At 35.0% G+C, this 26,540-nt stretch overlaps 1 protein-coding gene across 2 annotated transcripts in view; it reads right to left on the bottom strand.

The window, feature by feature from the left end:
• The window catches only part of LOC134804130 (puff II/9-2 protein-like), an 85,576-nt gene extending 59,335 nt beyond the window's left edge, over window positions 1-26,241 (bottom strand). Inside the window, exons 1-7 of one of the 2 annotated variants that reach the window (XM_063777074.1) lie at window positions 26,121-26,210; window positions 23,739-23,759; window positions 11,906-11,926; window positions 7,888-7,908; window positions 6,943-6,963; window positions 6,491-6,511; window positions 3,924-3,944 (exon numbers count right to left, since the gene is read on the bottom strand). In XM_063777074.1, coding sequence (XP_063633144.1) covers window positions 3,924-3,944; window positions 6,491-6,511; window positions 6,943-6,963; window positions 7,888-7,908; window positions 11,906-11,926; window positions 23,739-23,759; window positions 26,121-26,189 — 195 coding nt within the window. In that variant the 5' untranslated portion in view covers window positions 26,190-26,210. Of the gene's footprint in view, window positions 1-3,923; window positions 3,945-6,490; window positions 6,512-6,942; window positions 6,964-7,887; window positions 7,909-11,905; window positions 11,927-23,738; window positions 23,760-26,120 lie in introns of both variants that reach the window. The other variant, XM_063777075.1, reaches the window with a different exon arrangement.
• Between the last annotated feature and the right edge of the window lie 299 nt (window positions 26,242-26,540).

The following is a 26,540-nucleotide window of genomic DNA, read 5'->3' as shown; positions in this document are numbered from 1 at the left end:
CTTAAGTAAGTCTTTTTCATCGATGTCCAGATCAAGTTCAAAGTTCTTCTTAAGCTTCACCCATGCTCAAGACGATAAAGGAATATTCCTCTTCTCCTTCCTGGTAGGGAGCCGCCCTTCTTCTAAACACGTTTTAAGAATTTTGTCTGTTCATAGAGAGGCATCCAATATCGGGTACCGGCCTCTTTTCATGTAATAATTTGTCACAAAGGTTTCTTGAAACTTCCAGAGAGTCCGTTGGGCCAATTGATCATCAACTGGGATATTCTTCTTCGAGTTCTCTCTTAATTGTTTAATGCCATCGACCAGATTCAAGACCGGGTGGCCAAAATTCTTACTCAAGTTTGCAAAGTAAAATGACAGCTGTACTTGCAAGTCCCTATCATAACTAAATTTATGACATAATATTAGGTCCTTACCTATGAAATTGGCGTTTTTGTTCATAGATATAAGTCTGATCCTAGTTTTTTTTTTTTTACAAAAGTACATACACAATTACAATAAAACTACAGTGCACTCAATAAACAACGATTTTACATACAATTAATTGTTATTTTTTATTGTTAAGTGTTCAGAATTAAGCCTTGAAAATAGGTCTTTTCATGTGCTGTCGGTTCGAGTATTAAAATTACTTATATTTTTCTAATGGTACCAATTTTCAAGAAATGGAGATATTGAAAACATACCTTAAAGGTGTCAAAAATTACTGGAAAAATTTTGTTTGGTTTGAATTAGCCATCAAAAAAATATCCGCAAAATTAATTGTATGGAAATTCGTGTTTCGTTGAAATTCTCCGAACAAAACGCCAATTTCATAGGTAATGACCTAATATTAACCGTGTCCAGTGATCGAGATCCGATTGCGCAAATTTTCCTTCCCATCCATTTATTATCTCGGCCGTAAGAGAGTCAAAACCCAAATCATTTATGTTGTCTTCGACCGTCATTCCTATTACACGAGCATCCCAATCTTTCATTAAGTCAAAGAATACATTATCCTTATAGTATCGTGACCTCATTAATTTCGCCTGTTGAGTTATGTCCAAATACTGTTGGAAAAGTCCGTGGATTGATTCAAATCTTTCCTTTAGTGCGACATTCACAGCCAAATGAAATCTGGCTTGGATGTTATCAAGTACACAAATTACCATTGTAGTGGGAAAGATATAGTAACTATCCTTCTTCGTCTGTCGCATTATAGTTATCTCTTTCTCAATTGCAATGTTATCGGAGAGAAGATAAAATTCGCCCAATAAATGCTCTTGATCCGTTAGAGAGCTTTTTATTTTCTGCACTTTAACTTTGTCTTTGTATGCTTGCTGGATGTGCGAAATGTGGAATATATCCCTAATTTTGTCCATCCTCTCTTGTAGAGGCATCTGTCGGCCAAAATAGGCTTCATGATGTACCTCTGAATTTGAGATTGCGGCTTCAACGATGGATTGGAGGCTTGTTGTTTCGTGGGCGTTCGAAGAGGTGAGTGAACAATTGAGCACAAGCTTCTCTATGTAGGTCCATGGGCAACCGGGGGTCTCTGTGAATGACTTTGCACCTTGAAAAGTATTATTAAGAAGAGCTTTGATATGTTTGTGTCTCCAGCAATAGAACTCCTCGTACTTCAGTAGAAATTCAATTTCATCAGATGTGATGGGGGAATTGAGATGTCCGTCAATTGTACAAAGCCCTGTTTTTTCAATAGGAGGTTGTTTGAATTCTTGATCAATCTGTCCGGTAATATCCATTATTAGGAGTATGATTACATATTTATCTGAGTTATGAAAATATAATTATTCCGCTTTACCTACCTATACTTCTTAAGATTTAATAATTAATAGAGGTCTGACTTATTTAACTATAAATCACAATCCTATCTATAATAGCTAATGGCTAAGTAAGTACTTTATCATAATACGAATTAAGTACAAGTTTACTTAACATAATATTATAATATGTCGAGTGTCGAACATTGTCAAGTAAAGAGGTCAATGATCAAAATGACTGACAATCGGAACCAAAAGATGACTGTCGCAGAGTTGGTCGTTAGTATTGTTTGAAATGCATTGCTATTGGGATTAAAATGGCAATAATTAAAATTATAAACCCAATATTTTTACATTTACATAATGGCCAGGGTAGGAGACATAGAATTTGGGGGACAAAATTTAACATAAATATTTTTTATGAAAAAGAAAAGTTTAAAGGATTTTATTAATAACATTACAATCAATATTTGTTATAATTTATGAAGTATACTAGCTTTAACGGATTTATGGGAATTACATCTGGATAAAATTACTGATTAATTGAAAAACCTGCAAAGGGACAGGCCAGGGGAGGGACATTTTGCACGTTTGAGGTGCAATTGTGACAAAACTGAATTAATTAATAAATTGAAATTGACTGTCTATAGAGGAAAAGCAATCTTTTAAGGGAAATTACCATAATTTATTTAAATTGTTTAAGAAAAGTATGTCATAGTCATAGTCATAGTTTATTCATAAACAATTTTCATTGTGTTTGAAATTAATTTACATACATATACATTTTCTTATCTATATACACAAGCAAATCTTATAAGATACTTATAACAAGACATACAAAACACCAAATTAAATACACTTTAAAAAATAATAATAAATAATGAAAAAAAAAATCTAATTCTAATGTCATGAACAATAAATATTGAAATTAACTGTTATTAAAAGGACAATTTAAATTAAAAACATAATTAGAACAATACAGGCAATAATATTTCATATGTAAAGCCAAAATTAATATTTATTATTCATGTCAAATATATGAATTGAAAATCTTAAAATATTTGTAGACATAATAATTGCATTAATCTAAATTTTTACTAAAATATTCCTCCACAGAGTAGTAACATTTTTCCAACAAGAAAGCATTTAACTTCTTTTTAAACAGAAAACTATTATAGATTGCCTTCATGCTAATGGGTAACTGATTGAACAGTCTAATCAGTTACAGTTATGGATATGTATCATGGACACCGTTAATACCTCTTAACTTAGAATGACCCAGATCCCAATTTAACAGATAACCAATTATACAGATTCTCAATTCTACAGATTCTCTAATCTACGGATTCCCAATTTAAGAGATAACCAATTATACAGGTTCCCAATGCTACATATTCTTAATTCATCTGAATTTCACAAATTCCTAACTGCACAGATTCTTTATTATTATCTATTATAAACCAGAGCCGCTTTCTTTAGTGAGACTAGTGAGATGCAAAACTTTGCTCAAATTGTTAAACTTAAAAACAGATTAGCATCCTTCAAAATGACCAAATTTTGCTTACTTTTCTGTTACAGCAAAGAGCTTCATATTTATTGAGATTCTAATAGGCGGTTCTGCCTGGCCTGTGGATAATTGTAGTTTACAGCAAATAAAACGAGTGCGAATTAAATATAAACCAAACAAGACCTACTCTTATTAAAAACCAAACATATTTTTCTTTTAAGTACGGCGTATCGCTTATAGTAAGTAGTATATTTTACGTAGTATCTAGAAAATAAAACTTATTAGAGTAAAATTTACTATCGTATACATGTTTTCAAATATGACCGTACTAATCGTGCTGTGTTACTTTTATAGATACATTATTGTCTGAAGTGTTGACAATCTGTAGAATTGGAAATCTGTAGAACTGGAAATCTGTAGAATTGGGAGTTTGGAAATGGGAGTCTGTATACTTAAGAATATGTAGAATTGAGATTTTGTGGAATTCCAATTATGTATAATTGGGAATCTGTAGAATTGTGAATACGTAGAATTAAGATTCTGTAGAATTCAAATTATGTAGAATTGGGAATCTGTGAAATTGAAAATCTATAGAGATAGAAATCTGTAGAACTGGGCCTAAACCCACAAAATAGCTAAATTTACATGTTTTATACCTTCACCAACCTCTTCAGTTTCTGTAATAATTGTGTTTATAATTATTATTTTTATAGTGTAGCGGCACATTGTAACCGATCACAGTCCTCACACAGTTTCAGAGTATAAAATAAATGAATGTACAGGTACATTGAATATTTTATTTAAGCAAATAAGACTACAATTCTATATACTGGCAACTTTTTGAGCTAAAGACTAACTAAAAAGGATTACTGAACATTTGTTTGGGATTGCGCCACCTGGTGAAAAGCTTGTTTATTCATGGTGTAATTATAAAAATGATATAAAATTAGGGTTTCTGGCTTAGCTGAGGCTGGACAATATCATGAATTGCGTCAATTGTTTAAATTATTCTTATTTAATAATTCATGTTTCTAACAAACACTTATCTTAAACACAAAGTGTACCTAGTTTCTAATTTAGTTTATTGCACCTCCTAAATAGTTTAATTAATATTATCATTCCTCCACTACCTAAAGGTTGTCTAGAAGAGCTCGCTCTTTAGCGATAAGACCGCCTTTTGTTGCCTCTGTCTTTAAGATACAATAAGAAGTTTTATCATTAACCACACTAAATGACATCTAGCACCCAGTGAATTGTTTCTGATATCTTAGCTCAGACGTCAGACGTAAATAACAAATTAATAAACGTATTTTAATAAGTGTTCAAAGTGACCGCTCCCTTCCTGCTGGCGTCGTCTTAAAAGGTCCCTGAGTTTTTAAAGTACGTAAAGTAAGTAAGTCCTTGACTTTAACAGCAACAAACGCCTGCATTATTTTTTGACGAAGTTCCGCGACTGAATTCGATTCGCGTTCATAAACTAGCCTTTCAATCTCACCTCACAAAAGGAAGTCTAGAGGAGTGAGATCCTGGTTACGAGGTGACCAGGCGACTAAACCACCGCTCTGGAAACTCTTGGCTCATTATTCCCGAATCCGCCGTGAAATGTGTGCAGGAGCTTGAGCTCCATCTTGTTGAAAGTATAAGTTCTCTAGATTTTAGCTGGAACTTCAAGCAATAATCTTGGCTACACGTTTCTCAACAGATACTCAATTACTCATATTTAAGTCCATTCAGTGTTCCTTCAATAAAATGCGGTCCTATTATGCAGTTGTTACTAGTTACGAAGGATACTTTGTGGTTATGTTATGATTAGACCCCGTTATCTTGTCGCACTGACATTGCTTTTCCGTAGAGCGTGAATGCTTTTTTTTATCGACTATCTAAATGTCGATAGTGTATAACTTAAAATTACATATATGCCACTGATAATTTCAAACCGCCGGTTTACATTCGCGTGCGAGTCACGAGACACGAGTGTAAGCGTTAGGCTCGTGGCTCGTCTCGCGCTCGCCTGGCTAGCGTGGAGGAGCGGTTTTTTAGGCACGAGTCAAAGGGGCTCGCGATGGCCTGTTTACATTCGCGCTCAGCTGTAATTCTGTTACAAGCCTTATACCGTGCCGTTTGTGTTTAAAATCGATTAGCTCGATGAGCTTACGAGCTATGGCCGAGACCCGAGACGAGCCACGAGGCGAGAGTGTAATCATTAGCCCGACGAGCTTACGAGCTCGAGGCGAACATGAGACGAGCCGCGAGCCGAGCCACGAGCCACGAATGTAAGCTAAAAGAGGAGTCACTAGGAAATGGTAATTGTACACGCCTTTAAAAAAAGCCGTCTAAGGAATCAGTTATAAGTTTAAAAATGATCTCGCTGTTCGTTTTTTTCAAGAAATAGGCTGGCAATGATATGCGGCTTACTCTCTTTATCTTTGTACATACCACTTACATTTGCTATTTTTCTTTTGATAGCGTCTTGTGTTTCATCAATAGAAATATAGATGTACTTATGCATCACGCAGTTCATCTTGAATTGCTTTGTATGTATTTTGATATAGTTTTTCTAAGTACTGCAATCGGAGTGTAGATTCCGAAGGAACAATAACTGATGCTGTATATTTACCATTCATGCAATTTTGAATAAACAATCGAAATTCTGTGTTATCTAATTTATTCCAAGGGATATTGCAGGAAATTATGAACTTTGTCACGTCCATATTAAACTGTCCTTGGTTTGCTTTTCCGCCTACTAAATGTTTTGTTTGTTGGAATCTTCTAGATGTTTAAGTATATATTGTTTTCAACTCTTCCATTGTATCATAGTAATATTCTTCTAAGCAATTAAATAAACTCCACGTCAACATTAAACAAACACTATTCCAAATAACTGCAAGGGATTGCGTCTGTCAATGTGACATGCAGTTGCAAGTAGAAACCTAAATCATTTATCTAAGGTTATCGGTTCAGGTAAGACCAATGAGGTTATCTACTTATTTTTAATCAAGAAGTTTTCATTGAGATTGAGCATAGACTTAAAAGGCGAAAATTCGATTGCATTATTGCATTAAATCAACATCGATATCGAGATGGTCGATAAAAAAAACATTCACGCTCTACGGAAAAGCAATGTCAGTGCGACAAGATAACGGGGTCTAGTTATTATGATGTATAATGTGACCTTCAAGCTTTCGGAACATATTTTTTGATTCAATAAATGTTATTCACTTACCTTAATTTCTATCGCCAGTTTCTATAAAAGTAATAAAAGTTGTTTTCCTACGAATGCATGTTCGTTAAGGTAGTTAGTCAATAGAAATACAAAATTTACTTTATTAATGATCTTAATTAATGATACATTAATTTCACTTATTTAAGTACCTACTAAGAAATAAATTATCAGTAACCTAAAACTATAAATACAACTAAACCTAAACTATACCCATAAAACCTAAACAAATAACCCACCCCGCATCGCCCCCGATGCAAAGGTGCCCATCACGCTTGCTGCGTTACCGCGTTGAACCGCGATGGACAACCTCTGCGCTGAGAACGACCCGGAGCCGAGCGGGGGTTGAGTTGAGACCCCTCTGCTAATAGAAATTAGGAATTCAGTAACATTCCTAACTCTATGATATTACAAAGCATATACAAATTAAAAATACTTATTGTTAGTCGTATCACCTGTTTTTGTTTTGCACATTGCTGTAATTGTAAATTTATGGATTACTATAGATCTCAGTATCACGCTGGGGGCGGGTGCCATTTTTAGGCTGCATTTCCACCATAGGTACACGTGCGAGGTAGCTGACCGGTGCGAGAATGCGTAGCGGACTCTTAACAAAAAAGAGAAATTAAGTACCTATTCCTAATAATATTAAATTACTTAAATCATGTATCAAAGGTATTTCTAGACACCCGATAAGTATTTTTTAATGTTTCATCATCGGCCGTCGATGAGAATCAGTGACGTCTTCTTTGTGTCAAAAGAACTTTAATAAATTCTGTATTTTTTGCCTCCATTTTGTCATCGTAAATTAATAAATATAAAAGTAAACTAATTCATGCTTCCACACATGTGTCCTCTGACAAACACCGTCAAGTGACTGATACTTTTACACTTAAGAGCAAAAAGCTAGATTTAAATTTTATGAGTAGTTGACAATTTGTTAATTTTAGTTAAGAATAATATCTGAAATTGATCAGTTAACACGTTCACTGCCAACAACGCGCTTTATGTGTTCATTTTTATTGGAAATGGGGCGTTTGGCGCTGAAAGTGTTAAAATAATGTTGTTAAAAACAAGCTGTGATATATGAAATATGTTTAATTTGTAAGGTATATTCCCAAACATCATTCAAATTGTGAAATAAAAATGAATAGACCAGTAGGGCTACCGCCAATACCGAAAATCGTCAATTGCGGGCATTTTTCTCTGTCACTCTAATTACGCCTTCATTGGAGTAAAAGAGTAAGATCCCCGCAATTGACGATTTTCGGTATTGGCGGTAGCCCTACTGTACACAAAAACCAGAAGAGACCCTTACTTCGGCACCAAAAAATACAAATACAACAAACGAAATGAACAAAAACTGTGAAAAGAAAAATCTTAAATAGACGAAACATTACCACTGATCTGTGCTGCAGGTCCTGTAAAAAGTTTTCGTATTAGATTTAATCAAATCGGATCCAATTTGATGAAATATTATATCGAAGTAAATGTGTAATACGATACAATTACAGAAATATTCTGCCATTTTGTGGTTGATAAAGAACTTGTAAAAAGTCGATGAGATAAACATTTGCCTCTAACTTGGTAAAAGTAGCATTTTGTATAAAATTAAAAGTTCACTTCTTAGATTGATGTTAGGGAAAACCTTTTCGTTGTTTATTAAAAACGGTGTTATTACAATTGAATTTATAGCCTATCTGCAATTCTGCATATTAAGGCTCAGACAGCGAAAGTTTAGAGTAGGTAAGTACCTCGGCAGTTTGGTCCACGGGCCGGGGACGGTATCGGGAGCGAATCCAGCTGCTCATACCAGTCACACCATCCCGTTGATGAATATTTTTTAAGCATAGGGGGATTTGTCACATTACGTACTCTTTCAGGAGTTTGAAAGAGTACCCAACTGAACAGGGTGAAAATGTAGACAAGGAAAAAGGTAACAATAAAAAGGTAGAAATTCAGGAGTAGGTCTCTTTATTTTCCCAGCAGAATACAGGGGTCAATATGGTACTTTACACAGCTAATTTAGATGTAACACGAAGGCGAACAGTTAAGCGGCGTACTGGCAGGAGGGGCGCACCAAGGGGGGTCACCTATATATGGGGGGTATAGAGAACTTTTATTGATATATTAGTTATTGACGTAAATTCATCTAAAATCTAAAACCACATTCCTTTCTCCTCTACTGTCAAGAACTTAGGCAGTATCATGGATCAGACTCTTTCCTGGTCAGCTCACGTTACCGAGGTCAGCAAAAGACTTTTCGCTTCACTGCACTCTCTGCGGCGCCTACAAAATTTTCTCCCACTTCGTACGAAGGTCATCCTTGCCCGCTCTCTCTTGCTTCCTCTTCTGGACTATGGGGACATCGCGACCCTGGACCTTAATGAGGAACTTCTTAATAAGATGGAGCGCCTGCAGAACGTCTGCATAAGATTTATATTTGGTCTGCGTAAATTTGACCATGTTTCATCGTTCCGTTCTCAGCTTGAGTGGTTACCTATCCGCCGCCGTAGAGACTTGCACACTCTGATGCAGTCGCGTAAAAATACGCTTCCAGTAACAAAATAGTATAAAATGGTATTTTTACCCAACTGCATCAGAAGGAGGATAATGTTTTTCGAGCGTGGGTATATATATATGTCTATTTATTTGACGCGCCCTACAGCCCAAACGGCTGGACGGTTTTTGACATGTGAGGTGTGGTTGAATTCCTCAGTGACACTATAAAAATTTTTGAAAATGACGCCTGAAAATGAAAAAATGGAGGGGGGATGTTTGTTTTTTTCTTACTGTAGCAATATGGGTACCAAATGAAAGCTAGTAAAAAGACCACTACAAAAATATATGTCAACAGTCGGGTTTTTTTATTTGTTTTAATAATTATTGTAGTTTAATGTAACAGAAAATTATACTTTTTTCAACTTGATGAACTTTTCTTATTTTTTGATATGTCTGGTTAATTATTTTTTAACATTATATAGAGGATATTCATAATCGCTTGGTATGTATTTTATTTACTTGAAAGTCAACAATGGATTGTGAGATTTTTGAAAGTTTTCTAATAATTTGTTAGACCAAGTATTGAAAATGTTACAGTATGTTATATATTTGTGATCTACTCACAAAACCCTTTCATTGGGTAAACCACATGGTATGTTTAAAATAAAATAAGAAAAACGTTTGTACTGCCAACTTTATGACATCACAGCAACTACCCCCACCACTTTCGCGCTTGTCATCTCATATATTTGTGTTTAGGGTATTACACTGAATGCATCGATACCATATTCACCCATATCCGAGACGACATGAACGAAAACTAACCTAAAGCCTGTGCGACCGGCTTGCTAAATACTGAACAACCAATATGTATATAGCATATTTAAGTATAAACTCCAATAGATATAAACCATAAAACTTAAAAACGAAATCAAAAAATAATTAATATTACCTCATCATATAATAAAATACAAAAAAATATCCAATTGTTGAAATAAGCAACAAAATGACTTAAAACTTTTAAAATCAAGGAAAAAAGAGCAGCTGTCGTCTAAGTCGTACACCAGACCAAAAATTTACAAATTCATTATATTTACTAGTTTAATATATTAAACTCTATGGAAATAAATATATACTACCTAAATTAAATCTAATAAAATAAAATAAAGAAACATACATTTTTATTTGAAACCCCCACCTATGAAAAGTCCCCCAGGTCTGTCCCCTGCGGAAGGGTGCTCATAGGGCTGGCTACGTTCGATGTGGCGATGTCTATTCTTGGGCCTTGGTTGGAAGGTTGGCAACATGAAGTAAAAACCGCATCTATTAGGTACTTATAGTTGGTTTTAATCGTTTGTTTGACGTTCTCTCTTTATGATTTAATTTTTGTTTTCATTTCAAAATTTCCATAAGTATAAGTTCTCCTTTTACTAGCCAGTTTGCAAGTAAACACGTTGATAATCAAGCAAAAAGGATAATAACCTGTATAGCCTGTACCTATTATTCGCAGAAATTAAACGTAGAACAAGATTAAAATTTATCTTTTTACTTGTATTTATAACATAATAATAATATATATATTAGTGATATATGTCTATTAGTACGAGATGTAATAAGCTACGAAAATATGTATTTTTTGTCCTTTTAGCATTAAAAAAGGAATTTGAACCGGCATTGCAACCGGAATTGATCTCTTATATAAAAAGGAATTTGAATATAAAAATTTCGTAGTGATGAGCTTCCTTTTTTTGTAATTCAACGAATAGTAGTTTTAATTAGTTTTTTAGAGGAGTTTTTGTTAAGCCGTTTGTGCCATCCTTCTAAGGCATTTGTTGTGCGGTAATTTTCCTCGGCCACACTTAACATTTCGAAAAGAAGTAAGTTCCCACTCGCAAAACTGCTTAAATGCGACAGACTCTCTCAGATTTCACCAAATAATACTTTTATTTCTACCCCCATGTACCTGTAATAGAAGATTGGTGGGGGGTATTAAGGTCATATACGAGCATAGCTTGCTGATATTCCTTCCAACATAGACTAGGAATCCTCTAGACCGAGTTTAGAGCAATTATTTCATGCAACCGATGATGCCAAAAATGCGGGGGTGCGCGGGACGAGGCGAGCGAAGTCCCGTGCCGTGATTGGTCCGTTCAAACGACGAACGAGTTCACGGACGTCACACAAAGACACTTTTGACTCGAACATGGAGTAAAATAAAACTACCGTATGCGTGGCAGAGGGGGTAACGCGACTATGCTAAGTCTGGAGGATGTTTTGTCTGTGCCTTCCAACAAGTGTCTGGTTCACGTTGAATTCTTCACACATTTGGACACACGTTTTTTACAGTGTTCAACTGTGCCAGTTCAAAATCGGCCTTAAAATGTTTGATTTGAGACACCTAGTTTTTCTTCATAATGAAGTATTATAATTTTTTCTTGAATTTATGTGATATTTAAATCCATTGCTGAATAATATATCTCCACCATATTCCTTCCAACAAGTGTCTGGTTCAGGTTGAATTTTTCACACGTTTGGACACACGTTTTTTACAGCGTTCAACTGTGCCAGTTCAAAATCGGCCTTACAATATTTGATTTGGACACTTCGTTTTTCTTCACAATGAAGTATTATTATGTTTTCTTGGATTTAAGTGATTTTTAAATCCATCTGAAAAATACATCACCTCTTTTACTTTTAATAAAAGTCATGTCCAAATTATTATCCATATCCATGGACGACCATGGACTGGACGATATAGAGTTATAGACCATGGCACGAGCCTATTTAATAATTCATGAAATAATTAATAAAATAAAATACCTACTTATTCATAAATGAATCATACTTCAGAATCAGTCATCGTCATTAATCTACGCAGCCTGCATTTAACTAATACGGATATTGATATTACTTTACCTCAACAATTTTTTGATGTTCCTGTGAATATCAAATATTAAATTAATAACAATTTTTTCAAACATGCAATGAAATATTGATGTTATGTTCCTTATAATAGGCTGCGAAGTATGACGTTTCAGGTGCGGCTAGGACAAAAGGTCGTTAATGGAATTTCATACACATCTTGCAGGCCTAGGCCGGCAAAGTCCTCTTTTTTAATTTTCATTTCACAGATATTTGTGACACAGCATCGTGGCATTCATCCATTAAAAAAAACTAGAGGCAGTATTTGCTTTATGGTTCGTAATGACACTCTGCCACTACGCCTATAAAAAAAAAAAAAATGTTTGCTATAATTTGCAGTTTTATTTGTATAAAATCAACATGAACTTAATAAATAATACATTCTATAATTTTATAATTTTAAATTATAAATTTAACTACACAAATAAAAACATTTAAAATATTTCATCTAAACGTTAGCGGTCAAAAGGTCTACTCAAACACGCATAGTTATATTTTTTAAATTGTTATGGAGGTAAAGTTGAAAAATATTCATTCTGTTTTATTGGATTTATGGTGCGTTGTTGATTTTTTGACTTTAATATGAGTTCCGACGAAATAATGAAATTAATATTAATTGTAGGTGTTGGAATTGGCAGCGTAAGCAGAATTGATTTTAATAACTTGCTGCCTCTGCCGCCAAGTCAAAGACGAAGTATGTATATGGTTACTTATGGCAATTTTATTATTTGAGAAACTCTGTAAAATGGCTTACAGTTTATTAGAAACAGTTTTGTGGCATATTTTAAATGAATGTAACTACAAATTCGTCAACACTGTGGAAATTATACTTATTTACTCCATGCATAAAGCAACGATGTATGTGAAACATGATATTAACATGAAAGACTATGTAAACTTATGTGACGAAAACGACAGTCAGACGGATACAAGGCGAAAAAATCAAAGATACATGAAAATATACGGGTAGTAAAAATACACGACTCGTGTAAAACATACGCGTGATAATGATATAGGTACGTGTTGGTTATATTTTGGGTGTAGTTTACTTTTCGTTTTTTGTATAAATAAAACTTGGTCGTGGATTTTTTATTTTATTTATTTCATTGCATGTTTGAGAAAAGCACTATACATACCTCGGCGGGAAATGGGGTTGCCCGCGCTCAGACCAATCCGGCCTCGCTTCGCTCGGCCGTCTATATGTCTTCGGCCGGCAACCCCTTTCGTCCCGGCCTCTGTAGTAATGTACTATTATGTTCAGTCAGTGACGTCCGTAGCATTCTATGTAATTGTCATAGCCAAGAATAGTTGGCAAAAAATAAATAAGTAGACAAATACTCTTTATTCAAAATTATAACAAAGAAATTACACAAACATAATAAAACGTACTAAGTAACTAAAAAAACCATAGATAAAAAATTTGGCTTATAAGTATCGCCATTCAGCAAGGAAATACGGTCAGCCTTCTAGGCACCTTGCCTGGCCCGTTGGCGGCGATCAGAGCCAAATTTTTTATGGCTTATTATTAACCGGGCAACTAAATATTAAACAGGAACTTTCACTGGGCATATAATAATATAATTTGGCTGTGCATTAATATTTTAGCACCAATAAATTTATATTAGCCTCAAATTTAAGCATCATATTATTAAAAAACTGGCAGCAAAATCAAGCAACCCAAAAAAAATATAGGAAACATGAATTGATAGGTTGGCGTCTAAAATAATCAGTTGGCAACTAATATTGTAAAGCGATCATAAAATTTGGTTGTTTATATATTTTGTACATAAGCTTTAAATACTCCATTTTTAAATAATTTCAATTTAAACATATGCATACATAGTACTTTAAATTGACAAATTTCCTAATCCACAAAACACCAAAAATTTATTTACCAATAATACCCTATAGTAGAAGAGCCGGCCGCAAATTTTCTAACCGACTTGATACCACGATGAAATGCACAATGGTTTCCCATAAAAGTGATGCTAAGGCCGAATTCGATAGTCTGCCACGGCGGAACTTGCCGAAAGTACGAAAAAGAAGGCCACTTCCGGTGCGAAAAAGGGGGCTGATTTAACCCATCTGATACCGAAATAATAGTTATGGCAGCAGTTAGAAATTTACATGTAGACACATAAAAGCGAAGTCTGCCAGTATTTTTTTTGCCGGAAGTGCTTGGCAGACGCTCTCAAAGGTGGCCACCAGGACCCCTAATTTAACCCATCTGATACCACCATGAAACCAATTCCAGTCGGTAGGTATGAACCCTCATGTCAGGAATATATAAGTCTGCCAAGGCTTTTCCTGCCGAAACACCTTGGCAGACGAGATTATGTGAGCAAGGTAACCATCGGTTACCCTACACTAACCCATCTGATACCACCATGAAACCAATTCCAGTCGGTAGGTATGACCCCCGATTTTAGGAATATATAAGTCTGCCAAGGTTTTTCCTGCCGAAACACCTTGGCAGACGAGATTATAAGCAAGATGACCATCGGTTACCGTACACTAACCCATCTGATACCACGATGAAACCAATTCCAGTCGGTAGGTATAAACCCTCATTTCAGGAATATATAAGTCTGCCAGGGCTTTTCCTGCCGAAACACCTTGGCAGACGAGATTATGTTAGCAAGGTGTACATCAGTTACCCTACATCAACCCATCTGATACCACCATGAAACCAATTCCAGTCGGTAGGTATGAACCCCCATTTCAAGAATATATAAGTCTGCCAAGGCTTTTCCTGCCGAAACACCTTGCCAGACGAAATTATAAGCAAGATGACCATCGGTTACCGTACACTAACCCATCTGATACCACCATGAAACCAATTCCAGTCGGTAGGTATGAACCCTCATTTCAGGAATATATAAGTCTGCCAAGGCCTTTCCTGCCGAAACACCTTGGCAGACGAGATTATGTTAGCAAGATGTACATCAGTTATATGAAACCAATTCCAATCAGTAGGTATGAACCCACATTTCAGGAATATATAAGTCTGCCAAGGCTAGGTCTTCCTCATCTGATACCTTGTTTGACAAGTCCAGTCTGCCAAGTCAAGTCTGCCAAGGCCTTGGCAGACTTATATAAGGTCACTGTGGGTAAGTCCGTCTACAAGGCAAGTCCGTCAACACGTTATAACTTTTGAATTTGAAGCCGTATGCGACTTTGGAGTCCAGTCGATTAACCAGTTTTTCGCGCTAGTTCCGTCTCTGTAAAACAGATGGCGCTGTGACAACCAACTTCAGAGCAATCCGCCTCAATAAGTCATTTCGTGTTTTGAACTCGAAGTCATAGTGCGACAGCCGTCCGAAAAAATTTTGTTAAAAATAGTTTTTGAAAAGATTGTGCATCAGAAATGAACTACGTAGGTAGCATAAGAACCAGCTGTCTTTATTATATTTTTAAAATATTAGAAATTAGCTTAGTTTTGTAATTATACGTTCCACAATTTATCATATTAAAATTTGACTAAGTTGGAAAGTCCGTCTATTATGTTCAAGGCAAGTCCGTCATATGCCGGAGTTTCGTTAAATCAGAGATTACCAACTGTTTTTGCGATTTTAATATTATAACGATTTGATAAGGTATCAAAAAATCCTCCAGACTTTGCGCATGATGTTACTTTATTAAATTTTGATCTCAGTATATTAAAAGAAACGATTAAAATTCATTTTAAAATTACCATTGATCTTTTATTTCGGAAATCAAAAAAATAATTATGTTTAATTATTTGCAAAAAAGGTTTACCACCCCATTTTGGTAGTATATCCGGACTTGCCTTTGTTTTAGAAAAATGGTGTTTATTTCGAATCTGAACCGTATATTAACAAGTTTAAAATACACTTTTCATTGTCTTGATCCGTTCTTTTTAGGAATTTGACTACGAACATATACGCACCCATATATTGGCTGATATCATAACTAGACGGACTTCCCTTAAACTGCACGGGAAGTCCGTCTACTCGCCGAATTTTAAAAAATGCCATTGTTTTTGCTTAATTTGTGCTTGAAATGATCTGTCACTAAGGCTAAACTATTAATTATTAAATTCTTCATCGTGTGCGATTACAAGCAGTAACATAGGTGAATAATTAACGGAACTAGATCACTCCAAAGTAAAAAAAAAAAAAAAAGTATGCCGGACTTCGCCACATTGACCTTATTCCTGAAATGCGGGTTCATACCTACTGACTGGAATTGGTTTCATGTAACTGATGTACATCTTGCTAACATAATCTCGTCTGCCAAGGTCTTTCGGGAGGAAAGGCCTTGGCAGACTTATATATTCCTGAAATGAGGGTTCACACCTACCGACTGGAATTGGTTTCATGGTGGTATCAGATGGGTTAGTGTACGGTAACCGATGGTCACCTTGCTTATAATCTCGTCTGCCAAGGTGTTTCGGCAGGAAAAGCCTTGGCAGACTTATATATCCCTGAAATGGGGGTTCATACCTACCGACTGGAATTGGTTTCATGATGGTATCAGATGGGTTGATGTAGGGTAACTGATGTACACCTTGCTAACATAATCTCGTCTGCCAAGGTGTTTCGGCAGGAAAAGCCCTGGCAGACTTATATATTCCTGAAATGAGGGTTCTTACCTACCGACTGGAATTGGTTTCATCGTGGTATCATTTCATTTCATTTCATTTAATCATTGCTTTGTGTGTACAAAAAGATCTTATGATTATTGTATATGTTTCAACACAACCCTGTAAGGGCACTGCAATAAAATTACAAACTTATCAACTACTTAACCTACTAACACTACTAACACTATTAAATATACAGTAGGTAATGACCGGCCGTAGATAAGGGCGGCAGAGAGGTCGACACGAATAAATATTAAACATTACCTCCGGAGTCTAGATACTCACTTACAGAGTAGAATGCTTTGTCTACGAGGAATGCCTTTAAACTTTTCAGGAATTTATTATCATTTAGCTCATTTTTTATGTAATTAGGTAGTTTATTATAAATTTTAATTGACATTGGGTAGGGACCGTTTTTATGAATGGCTAATTTAGACGTCGTTTGGATCAAATTATTTTTGAAACGGGATTCGAATCGTCGGGGTATATCTCCGAATTTAGAATAGAAATCAGGGTGCTCTTTTACAAATTTACACAATTCGAAAATATATATGCAAGGTACCGTCAGAATGCCAAGATTTCTAAAATGTGGCTTACTACTATCAGGTAGTGTAATATTTGCTAAAATGCGAATGCATTTCTTTTGCAATATTAGTACGTCATCTGCGTTTGTACTGTTTCCCCATAAAATGATGGCATAGCGAAACCATGCCTGGGCAAAAGCATAGTAAGCTGTTAGGGCCGTTTGCAAGTCTGTGGTCATTTTTAATTGTCGCAAGGCGTAAATAAATTGGCTAAGTTTGGATTTAATTTTTTCTATGTGGTCTTTCCAATTCAAGTGAGAGTCTATCGTTATACCGAGAAGTGGAAAGGAGGGCACGCATTCTATTTTGTTATGTTGGAATTCAAAATGGATGTCTAACTCTTGTTTTTGGTGGGGCCTGAATTGCATAACTTTTGTTTTTGAAAAATTAATTTCTAGATTGTGGTCATTTGTCCAGTTTACGATGCTTGTTACAACTTCCGATAGTTTGTCATTGAGATTTGTATTGCAAGTGCATGATAGTAACAATGAGAAATCATCCGCAAACATTACGCATTTTTCATTTAGAGATTTTGGAAGGTCGTTTATGTAAATAATGAACAGCAGGCAGCCAATCACGCTTCCCTGCGGAATGGAGTCAGACACGGGCTGGACATCCGACCTGATGGTACTAATTTCTCTTGATTGGTTATTTGTGTGTTCGATATCAACGTTCGATATCAGATAGGTTAGTGTACGGTAACCGATGGTCATCTTGCTTATAATCTCGTCTGCCAAGGTGTTTCGGCAGGAAAAACCTTGGCAGACTTATATATTCCTAAAATGGGGGTTCATACCTACCGACTGGAGTTGGTTTCATGGTGGTATCAGATGGGTTAGTGTAGGGTAACCGATGGTTACCTTGCTCACATAATCTCGTCTGCTAAGGTGTTTCGGCAGGAAAAGCCTTGGCAGACTTATATATTCCTGGCATGAGGGTTCATACCTACCGACTGGAATTGGTTTCATGGTGGTATCAGATGGGTTATATTACCTTTGAGAGCGTCTGCCAAGCACTTCCGGCAAAAAAATACTGGCAGACTTCGCTTTTCTAACTGCTGCCATAACTATTATTTCGGTATCAGATGGGTTAAATCAGCCCCCTTTTTTGCACCGGAAGTGGCCTTATTTTTCGTACTTTCGGCAAGTTCCGTCGTGGCAGACTATCGAATTCGGACTTAGCATCACTTTTATGGGAAACCATTGTGCATTTCATCGTGGTATCAAGTCGGTTAGAAAATTTGCGGCCGGCTCTTCTACTACTACTATACTTGCTATACTTATAGTCGAAATTCCTAATTATGAAACACCTAATTTATACCATTAGGTCTTTAAATTTTTATAACTAATTTCAATAGTTACCACTGTGTTCTGCCAGAGTCAAAAGATAGGTGCGACGACGAGCGAAGCGAGGAGGAGCATGTTAGGTTGACCGTGTAGTGACCAAACAAAATATTTTAAAAGAACTTCATCTTTAAATTAATAGAGAGCCGTTTTCTTTTTAAAATGTGCTTCATAAATAGTCGCCAATAAAATAATTCAGTTGCCAAATAAATATTTGGTACCTGCCTAAAAATAAACAAAAGCTGTAACGGCATTAAAATACAACTCATATTGATATATTTTAAGGCGCCGTTTTTGTTGCCAAACTATTAATTTTAGTACCCATTTCTATTATTTTAAACTACCCAAATTCGATTAATTAGTTGACCGGTTAAATACATGCCATTTTTTATCTATGGTTTTTTATGCGCTGTGCAAAATAGTGACTCGACTCGATTAATCGAATACAAAACTATACTGGGTCAAGCAGATCTTGTCAGTAGAAAAAGGCGGCAAATTTGAAAAATGTAGGCGCGAAAGGATATCGTCCTATAGAAAATTTGAATTTCGCGCCTTTTTCTACTGACAAGATTTGCTTGACCGTCTATAAATACCAATCTTTAATCAATTAAGTATTGTCATGATTCTCTATTTAATGAGAAAGCTTCTAATCTCAATCTTTCTCATTAAATAAGTAATTGGTTGATTTGCCAAAATTTTAGCCTATTTGGAAGCATACATTTTCCAAAACGCTTGATAAGATATTCCTTTCTATTTGAGGTGACTCCTCTAGGACCAGCCTTGAATTTAGGCAACGGAAAGCCATTTTTTAAAGGCTACAAATATAATGACCACTAAAAAATACTTTGGTACCCTAAATAAACAAATCATGCTTACCAAAAAAAATTACTGAACACCAAAAAAATAAGGCCTAAAAATACAAAAGTACCACCGTTTTAATTACGACTGCACTTCAAATTGTATTCAAACACCAAATATATTGAATGATCACCAAAAATCATTAATGATCACCAAATCTTGAAGACCAAATTAATGCGATAAATTCACCTAAATAAACCACTATGATTACCAAAAAATGTATACATATTACCAAATAAAGTAAACTGATGCCAAAATTACTAGCCCCTCCCGCTCAACCCCCCGTACCCCGCACTGAATACCCACCTAACCTAACCTACTTTTGTAGTGGCATTTCGTTATGCTACTAGAAAAGTAAGTTAAACTGCTATCAGTTAAGTGGGTTAGGTTAGGTTAGCACTGCGACCGTTACAGAAACGAAATGGTACTAAAAAAAGTAGGTTAGGTTAGGTTTGAACTGCGACCTTTACAGAAACAAATGCTACTATAAAAGTGGGTTAGGTTAGGTTAGAACACTTAGAACTGCAATCCTCACAGAACCGAAATGCTACTAGAAAAGTGGGTTAGGTTAGGTTTCAACTGCGACCCATACAGAAACCAAATGCTACTAGAAAAATGGGTTAGGTTAGATTTGAACTGCGACCCTTACAGAAAAAAATGCTACTAGAAAAGTGGGTTAGGTTAGGTTTGAACTGCGACCCTTGCAGAAAAGAAATGCTACTAGAAAAGTGGGTTAGGTTAGGTTTAAACTGCGACCCTTACAAAAATAAAATACTACTAGAAAAAGGTGACGAAGTGGATTAATTAATTTAATAGGATAACGATATATTAAATATTTGCACATTTTTAATTAAAATGTGGTTACAATTTTGGTGATCATTCATTATTTTAGGGTGGTAAAATAGATTTTTTTGGTATTAAATTTTACTAAATCTGGTGATCAGTTAAATAGCAGCCTTTTTTAAATAGTTATTTCGTTCAATAAAATCCAGCTTGATAGGGTCGCCGGTCGCCTTCAAATGACGTTTTGTAGTGAAAGGTATCTCCTTTAGTAAATTTTGGCTTTAGGCTTGGCCAAACTGTTTTATTTAATGCAGAAAGCAGTTAAATTTAATGAATATTGGTCACTTTTTATACTATGTATAACTTCGTTTGTTTATGAAAACGGGTAACAACTTAACATTATAAATATTATAATACATAAACAGAGTACCTAATGTTAAGATACCTATGTACAGTATGAACATAAGCTCTAAATACCCCATTTTTAAATAATTTAAATAGGACATCCTTCAAATTGACTAATTTCTTAATCCACAAAACCTCGAATTAATTTATTTACCAATGCACAATGGTCCGTATACTTATAGTCGAAATTCCTAATTATGAAACACCTAATGGCCATTATACCATAAGGTCTTTTTTAATTACTAATGTCAATAGTTACCACTGTGTTCTGCCAGAGTCAAAAGATAGGTGCGACGACGAGCGAAGCGAGGAGGAGCGTGTTAGGTTGACCGTGAAGTGACCAAACAGAATGTTTTAAAAGAACTTCATTTCTGAATTATTAGATCGCCGTTTTCTTTTTAAAATGTGCTTCATAAATGGTCTCCAATATAATAATTCAGTTGCCAAATAAATATTTGGTACAAGCCTAAAAATAAACAAAAGCTGTAACGACATGAAAAACTGTGAACTGTGTGTGTGAAGAAAAAACTGTACAAATAGGGTTTATTTCGCCTGAATATTTTTTTTTACATTAAAATACAACTCATATTGATATATTTAAAGACTCCGTTTTTGTTGCCAATCTATAATGCTCGATAGTCGATAGTAACATTTTTTTCATCCGTGAGAAGAATATTTTTCCTATGCGTATCGATATAACAGGCTTTTTGATTTCTCAACTCTCTTGTCCTTTAGTGACTGATTTAAGGTATGTCCTGTATATCTTCAGTAAGATCCAAGACTCAAGGTTTATTTTATACGCGACAGTGTCCTAGGTGGTATTTTCATTTCCCTAGAAAGGATCTTCTGTTTTCTTATGGGGTTTCAGCGAATTCTGGCCCTTACAGCATTATCGGCTTGTTTTGTTCTAACAGTACGTGGCCGTCCGTCTTGTACTGTCATCGATAGAGGACGTTTCATATGTATGTAGTGTACAGTAGTTCATTGACACCCCACTCCATTATTAATTTATTTATTTTAATGTTAAATTATATATAAATGGCGGCAGAAACATCCAAACAGTTGTGTCAAATTACAACATTCATATTCGAATTATTATTATTCTTAAAATCATTGTTAATTGCCAGTAACAGAACTTATGGTTAGACTAGGTATTGATGACCATAATGTTTTTATATTATCGACGTTTAATAACCCAGTTTTATCAAGTTACGGGTAAGAAAAATTGCCATGGTTTCTTAGTGTAGTAAATAAAGGTAGTGGACCCCGCAGTAATTCCTCAGCCAGAAAAAACTTTACAGTATAATAAAGTATCAATAAATAAAAAGTATTGTATAAATTTCCAAAGAATAATAATAATAAAATTAAAGTAAATACCTAAAGTCTTAAATCTTTAATATCTTTTTACGGAAAAATGCTCCGTTCAAACTTTCTTCACCGGACATATTCATGTAACGTATTGCAACAATATATGAATTATCAAAAAAAATATCCCAGCAGAATAACGAATATTAATAAAATATAATTTTATGGCGTGTCTTGGACCGGAAAATTGCTCCGTCTAATGTTTTCACTGGAATGCCATTTTATTATAGTTTTATACCTACAAAATGAAAATATAAAAAAATTACCATGTAACTGTACTATTTTCAGAAATTGCCTTTTTACTGGCTGTGGAAAATTTCTCTATTCATTTTATTTACTGAATTAAGTTCACAGTTGTCTTTCTATTCAACTATAAAAACATCCAAAAAATAACGAGCGTATTAAAAACTAAACATATCGGTAGCAGTGTGTAGGGAGCGGGGTGTACAAGGGATGATATTTCTTTTGGATATTTTGGATTTAAGTGTATACGTGACTACTTAGTACATATTTAAAAAGAAATCAGGCTGAGAAATTTTCCACTCTCAGTTTTTAATAGTTCTAAAATACATAAATTTGGGCATGCATTTTTTTTTCTTACCCGCTACGCCAAATTATATTCTAAGATCATATAAGAAGAAAAAAATGACAGAGCAATTTTTCGATGAAAATGAGCGGCAAAAAAAGGAATTATCATAAAAAAATATTCTCATGTTTGACAAAAGTTTTAGATTTTTTTCTAGTATTACATAGGTACTGATACAAATAACTTATTTGGTAAAATAATTTTGGACGGGGGAATTACTCAGTTCAATATATAAATTTGTATTTCTACGTATAAATACCTAACTTAGGAGTATTTTTTTTTTGATATTTATTTGTTAGTTTCGGCTCATACTATACAATTATCTCCATACAACAACTTGCTTCATTTACTACACTATCTCGTAGATCAAAACATATATGTACCTATAGTCGCCGTATTTTACCATGTTCTGTTTTGACATTGACAGAACTCAGTGAAATAGGGATATTTAGAGTGTATTACATCCTTCTCGTTCTCGCTGGGAAAAACTTTATTTGTAAATTTAGTACCTACCTATAAAAACTGCATTTTTTTAAGCGCTACTTGTTATTTAATGAACACATTTCACTGCCCCCGACGCACATCTGCGTTCACCGTCATACAAGTTTGTTCCTAGGCCACGCCCCCTGGCAGTGAATGCGTTAAGATTCTTGTCAGTTATTGCAAAACACATTGTATGAGTAAATTTCAAAAATAGTGTATGTAACACATGGAATATTCACAAAAATATGCCACAACAATGAAGAAACTATACGTCAAAATATTTGTGTTACGTCACACAGTCACACAAGGGAAGCCAAAATCGACGCCGCAATATGTTGTGTATTGTGTAGTTCGTCTTTTACTGTAAATAACCGCTAGTTAGGGTTCCGTACCCAAAGGGTAAAACGGGACCCTATTACTAAGACTCCGCTGTCCGTCCGTCCGTCCGTCCGTCCGTCTGTCACCAGGCTGTATCTCACGAACCGTGATAGCTAGACAGTTGAAATTTTCACAGATGATGTACTTCTGTTGTCGCTATAATAACAAATACTAAAAACAGAATAAAGTGGGGCTCCCATACAACAAACGTGATTTTTGACCGCAGTTAAGCAACGTCGGGCGGGGTCAGTACTTGGATGGGTGACCGTTTTATTTTTGCCGTTTTTTGCATTATGGTACGGAACCCTTCGTGCGCGAGTCCAACTTGCACTTGCCCGGTTTTTTTTTAATGACACATGCCGATGGTCGGCCAGACTGACCAGAGTGACTCTGAAAGAAAATACGGCACAAGAGTAGTACCTACATTTTTACTTACCTCATCTATTGTATTTATATTCTGTAACATGTCGATAAAAAAATAACCTTTAGCATATATCATAATCAATGCACTTTGAATGAAAGAACAAGCACTGTTAAAATGTATTCATAAACATTTTACTATCCTATTAAAGGAAATGACACCAAACTAATCATTATTAACCCAAAAATAGTAAATGATTACCGAATTTCAAACCCCATTTTAATGTGAAATGATAACCAAATTTTTACATCTTGCTATCCTATTAAAGAAAATGACACCAAAATAATCATTGTAAACCCAAAAATAGTAAATGACCACCAAAATTAGAACTCCATTTTAATGTAAAATTATAACCAAATTTTTAAATCTTGCTATCCTATTAAAGCAAATGACTTCAAAATAATAATTGTAAACCCAAAAATAGTAAATGACCACCAAAATTATAACCGCATTTTAATTAAAAATGTACAAATATTTCATATATCGTTATCCTATTAAATTAATTAATCCACTTCGTCACCTTTTTCTAGTAGCATTTTATTTCTGTAACAGTCGCAGTTCTAACCTAACCTAACCCACTTTTCGAGTAGCATTTCGTTTCTGTAAGGGTCACAGTTCAAACCTAACCTAACCCACTTTTCTAGTAGCATTTCTTTTCTGCAAAGGTCGCAGTTCAAACCTAACCTAACCCACTTTTCTAGTAGCATTTCGTTTCTGTATGGGTCGCAGTTCAAACCTAACCTAACCTACTTTTCTAGTAGCACTTCTTTTCTGTAAGGGTCGCAGTTCAAACCTAACCTAACCCACTTTTCTTAAAGCATTTCGATTCCGTAACGGTCGCAGTTCAAACCTAACCTAACCCACTTTTCTAGTAGCATTTCTTTCCTGTAAGGGTCGCAGTTCAAACCTAACCTAACCCAATTTTCTTTAAGCATTTCGTTTCCGTAAGGGTCGCAATTCAAACCTAGCCTAACCCACTTTTCTAGTAGCATTTCTTTTCTGTAAGGGTCGCAGTTCAAACCTAACCTAACCCACTTTTCTAGTAGCATTTCTTTTCTGTGAGGATCGCAGTTCTTACCTAACCTAACCCACTTTTATAGAAGCATTTCGTTTCTGTAAAGGTCGCAGTTCAAACCTAACCTAATCTATTTTTCTAGTAACATTTCGTTTCTATAAGAGTCGCAGTGCTAACCTAACCCACTTAACTGATAGCAGTTCAAACCTAACTTAACCTACTTTTCTAGTAGCATTTGAGTATGCTATTAGAAAAGTAGGTTAGGTTAGGTAGGTATGCGGTGCGGGGTACGGGGGGTTGAGCGGGAGGGGCTAGTAATTTTTGCATCATTTTATTTTGCTTTATTTGGTAATATGTATACATTTTTTGGTAATCATAGTGGTTTATTTAGGTGAAAATATCGCATTAATTTGGTCTTCAAGATTTGGTGATCATTAATGATTTTTGGTGATCATTCAATATATTTGGTATTTGAATACAATTTGAAGTGCAGTCGTAATTAAAACGGTGGTACTTTTGTAATTTTATGCCTTATTTTTTTGGTGTTCAGTAAGTTTTTTTGGTAAGCATGATTTTTTTTATTTAGGGTACCAAAGTATTTTTTGGTGGTCATTATATTTGTAGCCAATATCATTCCAATAACACCTTGTTATACCATATTTTATGCGAATAAAGAATTTCCATTTCATTTCAATGCCATTTCGGGTATAACATTATCATAAAAAGTTCTTGTATACCAACTCGTATCTTAGGTAGGTTGTGATACTTGTGATCCACTTACCGACGTTTTGTTACCATATTGAATTGTGTTTGGTTCAAAAGTTAAACTTGTCTTCACATCGTAAATCAATGTCTCGAGTCAGGCAATTTTTGCTACAGTATTTCCTTCAGGCGCCAGTTAATAGTTTTATTTATCGGTTGAAGTGTGTTGTTAAACAGCATTACAGCACTCAGAGGCAATCAGAACGCTTAGTAGGAAAAATTCTTTACGCAGTTTTCATTGCCTTTGAGTGTATATGTATTAATATAGAGTTTTCATGTAATGTGAACAAATGGTAATAATACCCATTGATTTGGTTTTTGTTCCTTAAAGTTATATAAACACAATCTTATTTATGAAATCCAATGATGAAATCCTTATTATTTAGATGCTTGAAAAACACTTAGATACCTACTTGAAATGTTTGATTGCTTGAAGTTTGTTCAAAAGTATGATAATATAAATATATACGTTACGTCGTTGTAACAGAATGCAAATATGACACTGTTGAGTCGGGCCTTGGAGAAACCAGCTGCATAGTGGTATCAGTTTGCTTATAGCATCATAAGCCCCAACCTCTCACAAATAAAAACATTCAAACCGTGTTGTGATAGCTACTTACCTGGTTTAAGCCTGGGTATCCTAGGACACTAAGCGAAAACAGCAGGACGAGAACGAGCACGGGTTGCATGGTGAGCGAACCTAAGCAATTGCTACTCAACGTTAACACTCACATTAGATTGCCTTTACGGTACTAAGAAAGTCAATCAATTATTTAACACGAAATTTAAATTGAAATTAGGATTGAAAAATAAATCAATTTTCTGAAGTTTTATGCTGCATCATTAAACGTTACCTAAGTACTTACACTTAAAATGTGGTTTTTTAAAGTACCTACTAGGTACTAACCCGCCAACCGGACGTCAGTTTATTTTCCAATATTGAGGTTGAGGTCTTTGAAGTATTCGTAAGCCTCGGGAATAGACAAAACCATAATTCGTATCTGTTTCTTTACTTTTACGCCAGTTTCAGAGTGTCACTG

This window comes from Cydia splendana, chromosome Z (genome assembly GCF_910591565.1).
Source record: "Cydia splendana chromosome Z, ilCydSple1.2, whole genome shotgun sequence".
Classification (NCBI taxonomy): Eukaryota; Metazoa; Arthropoda; class Insecta; order Lepidoptera; family Tortricidae; genus Cydia; species Cydia splendana.
Note: the sequence above shows the minus strand (reverse complement) of the source record. Positions and strands in the feature narration are given on the sequence as shown.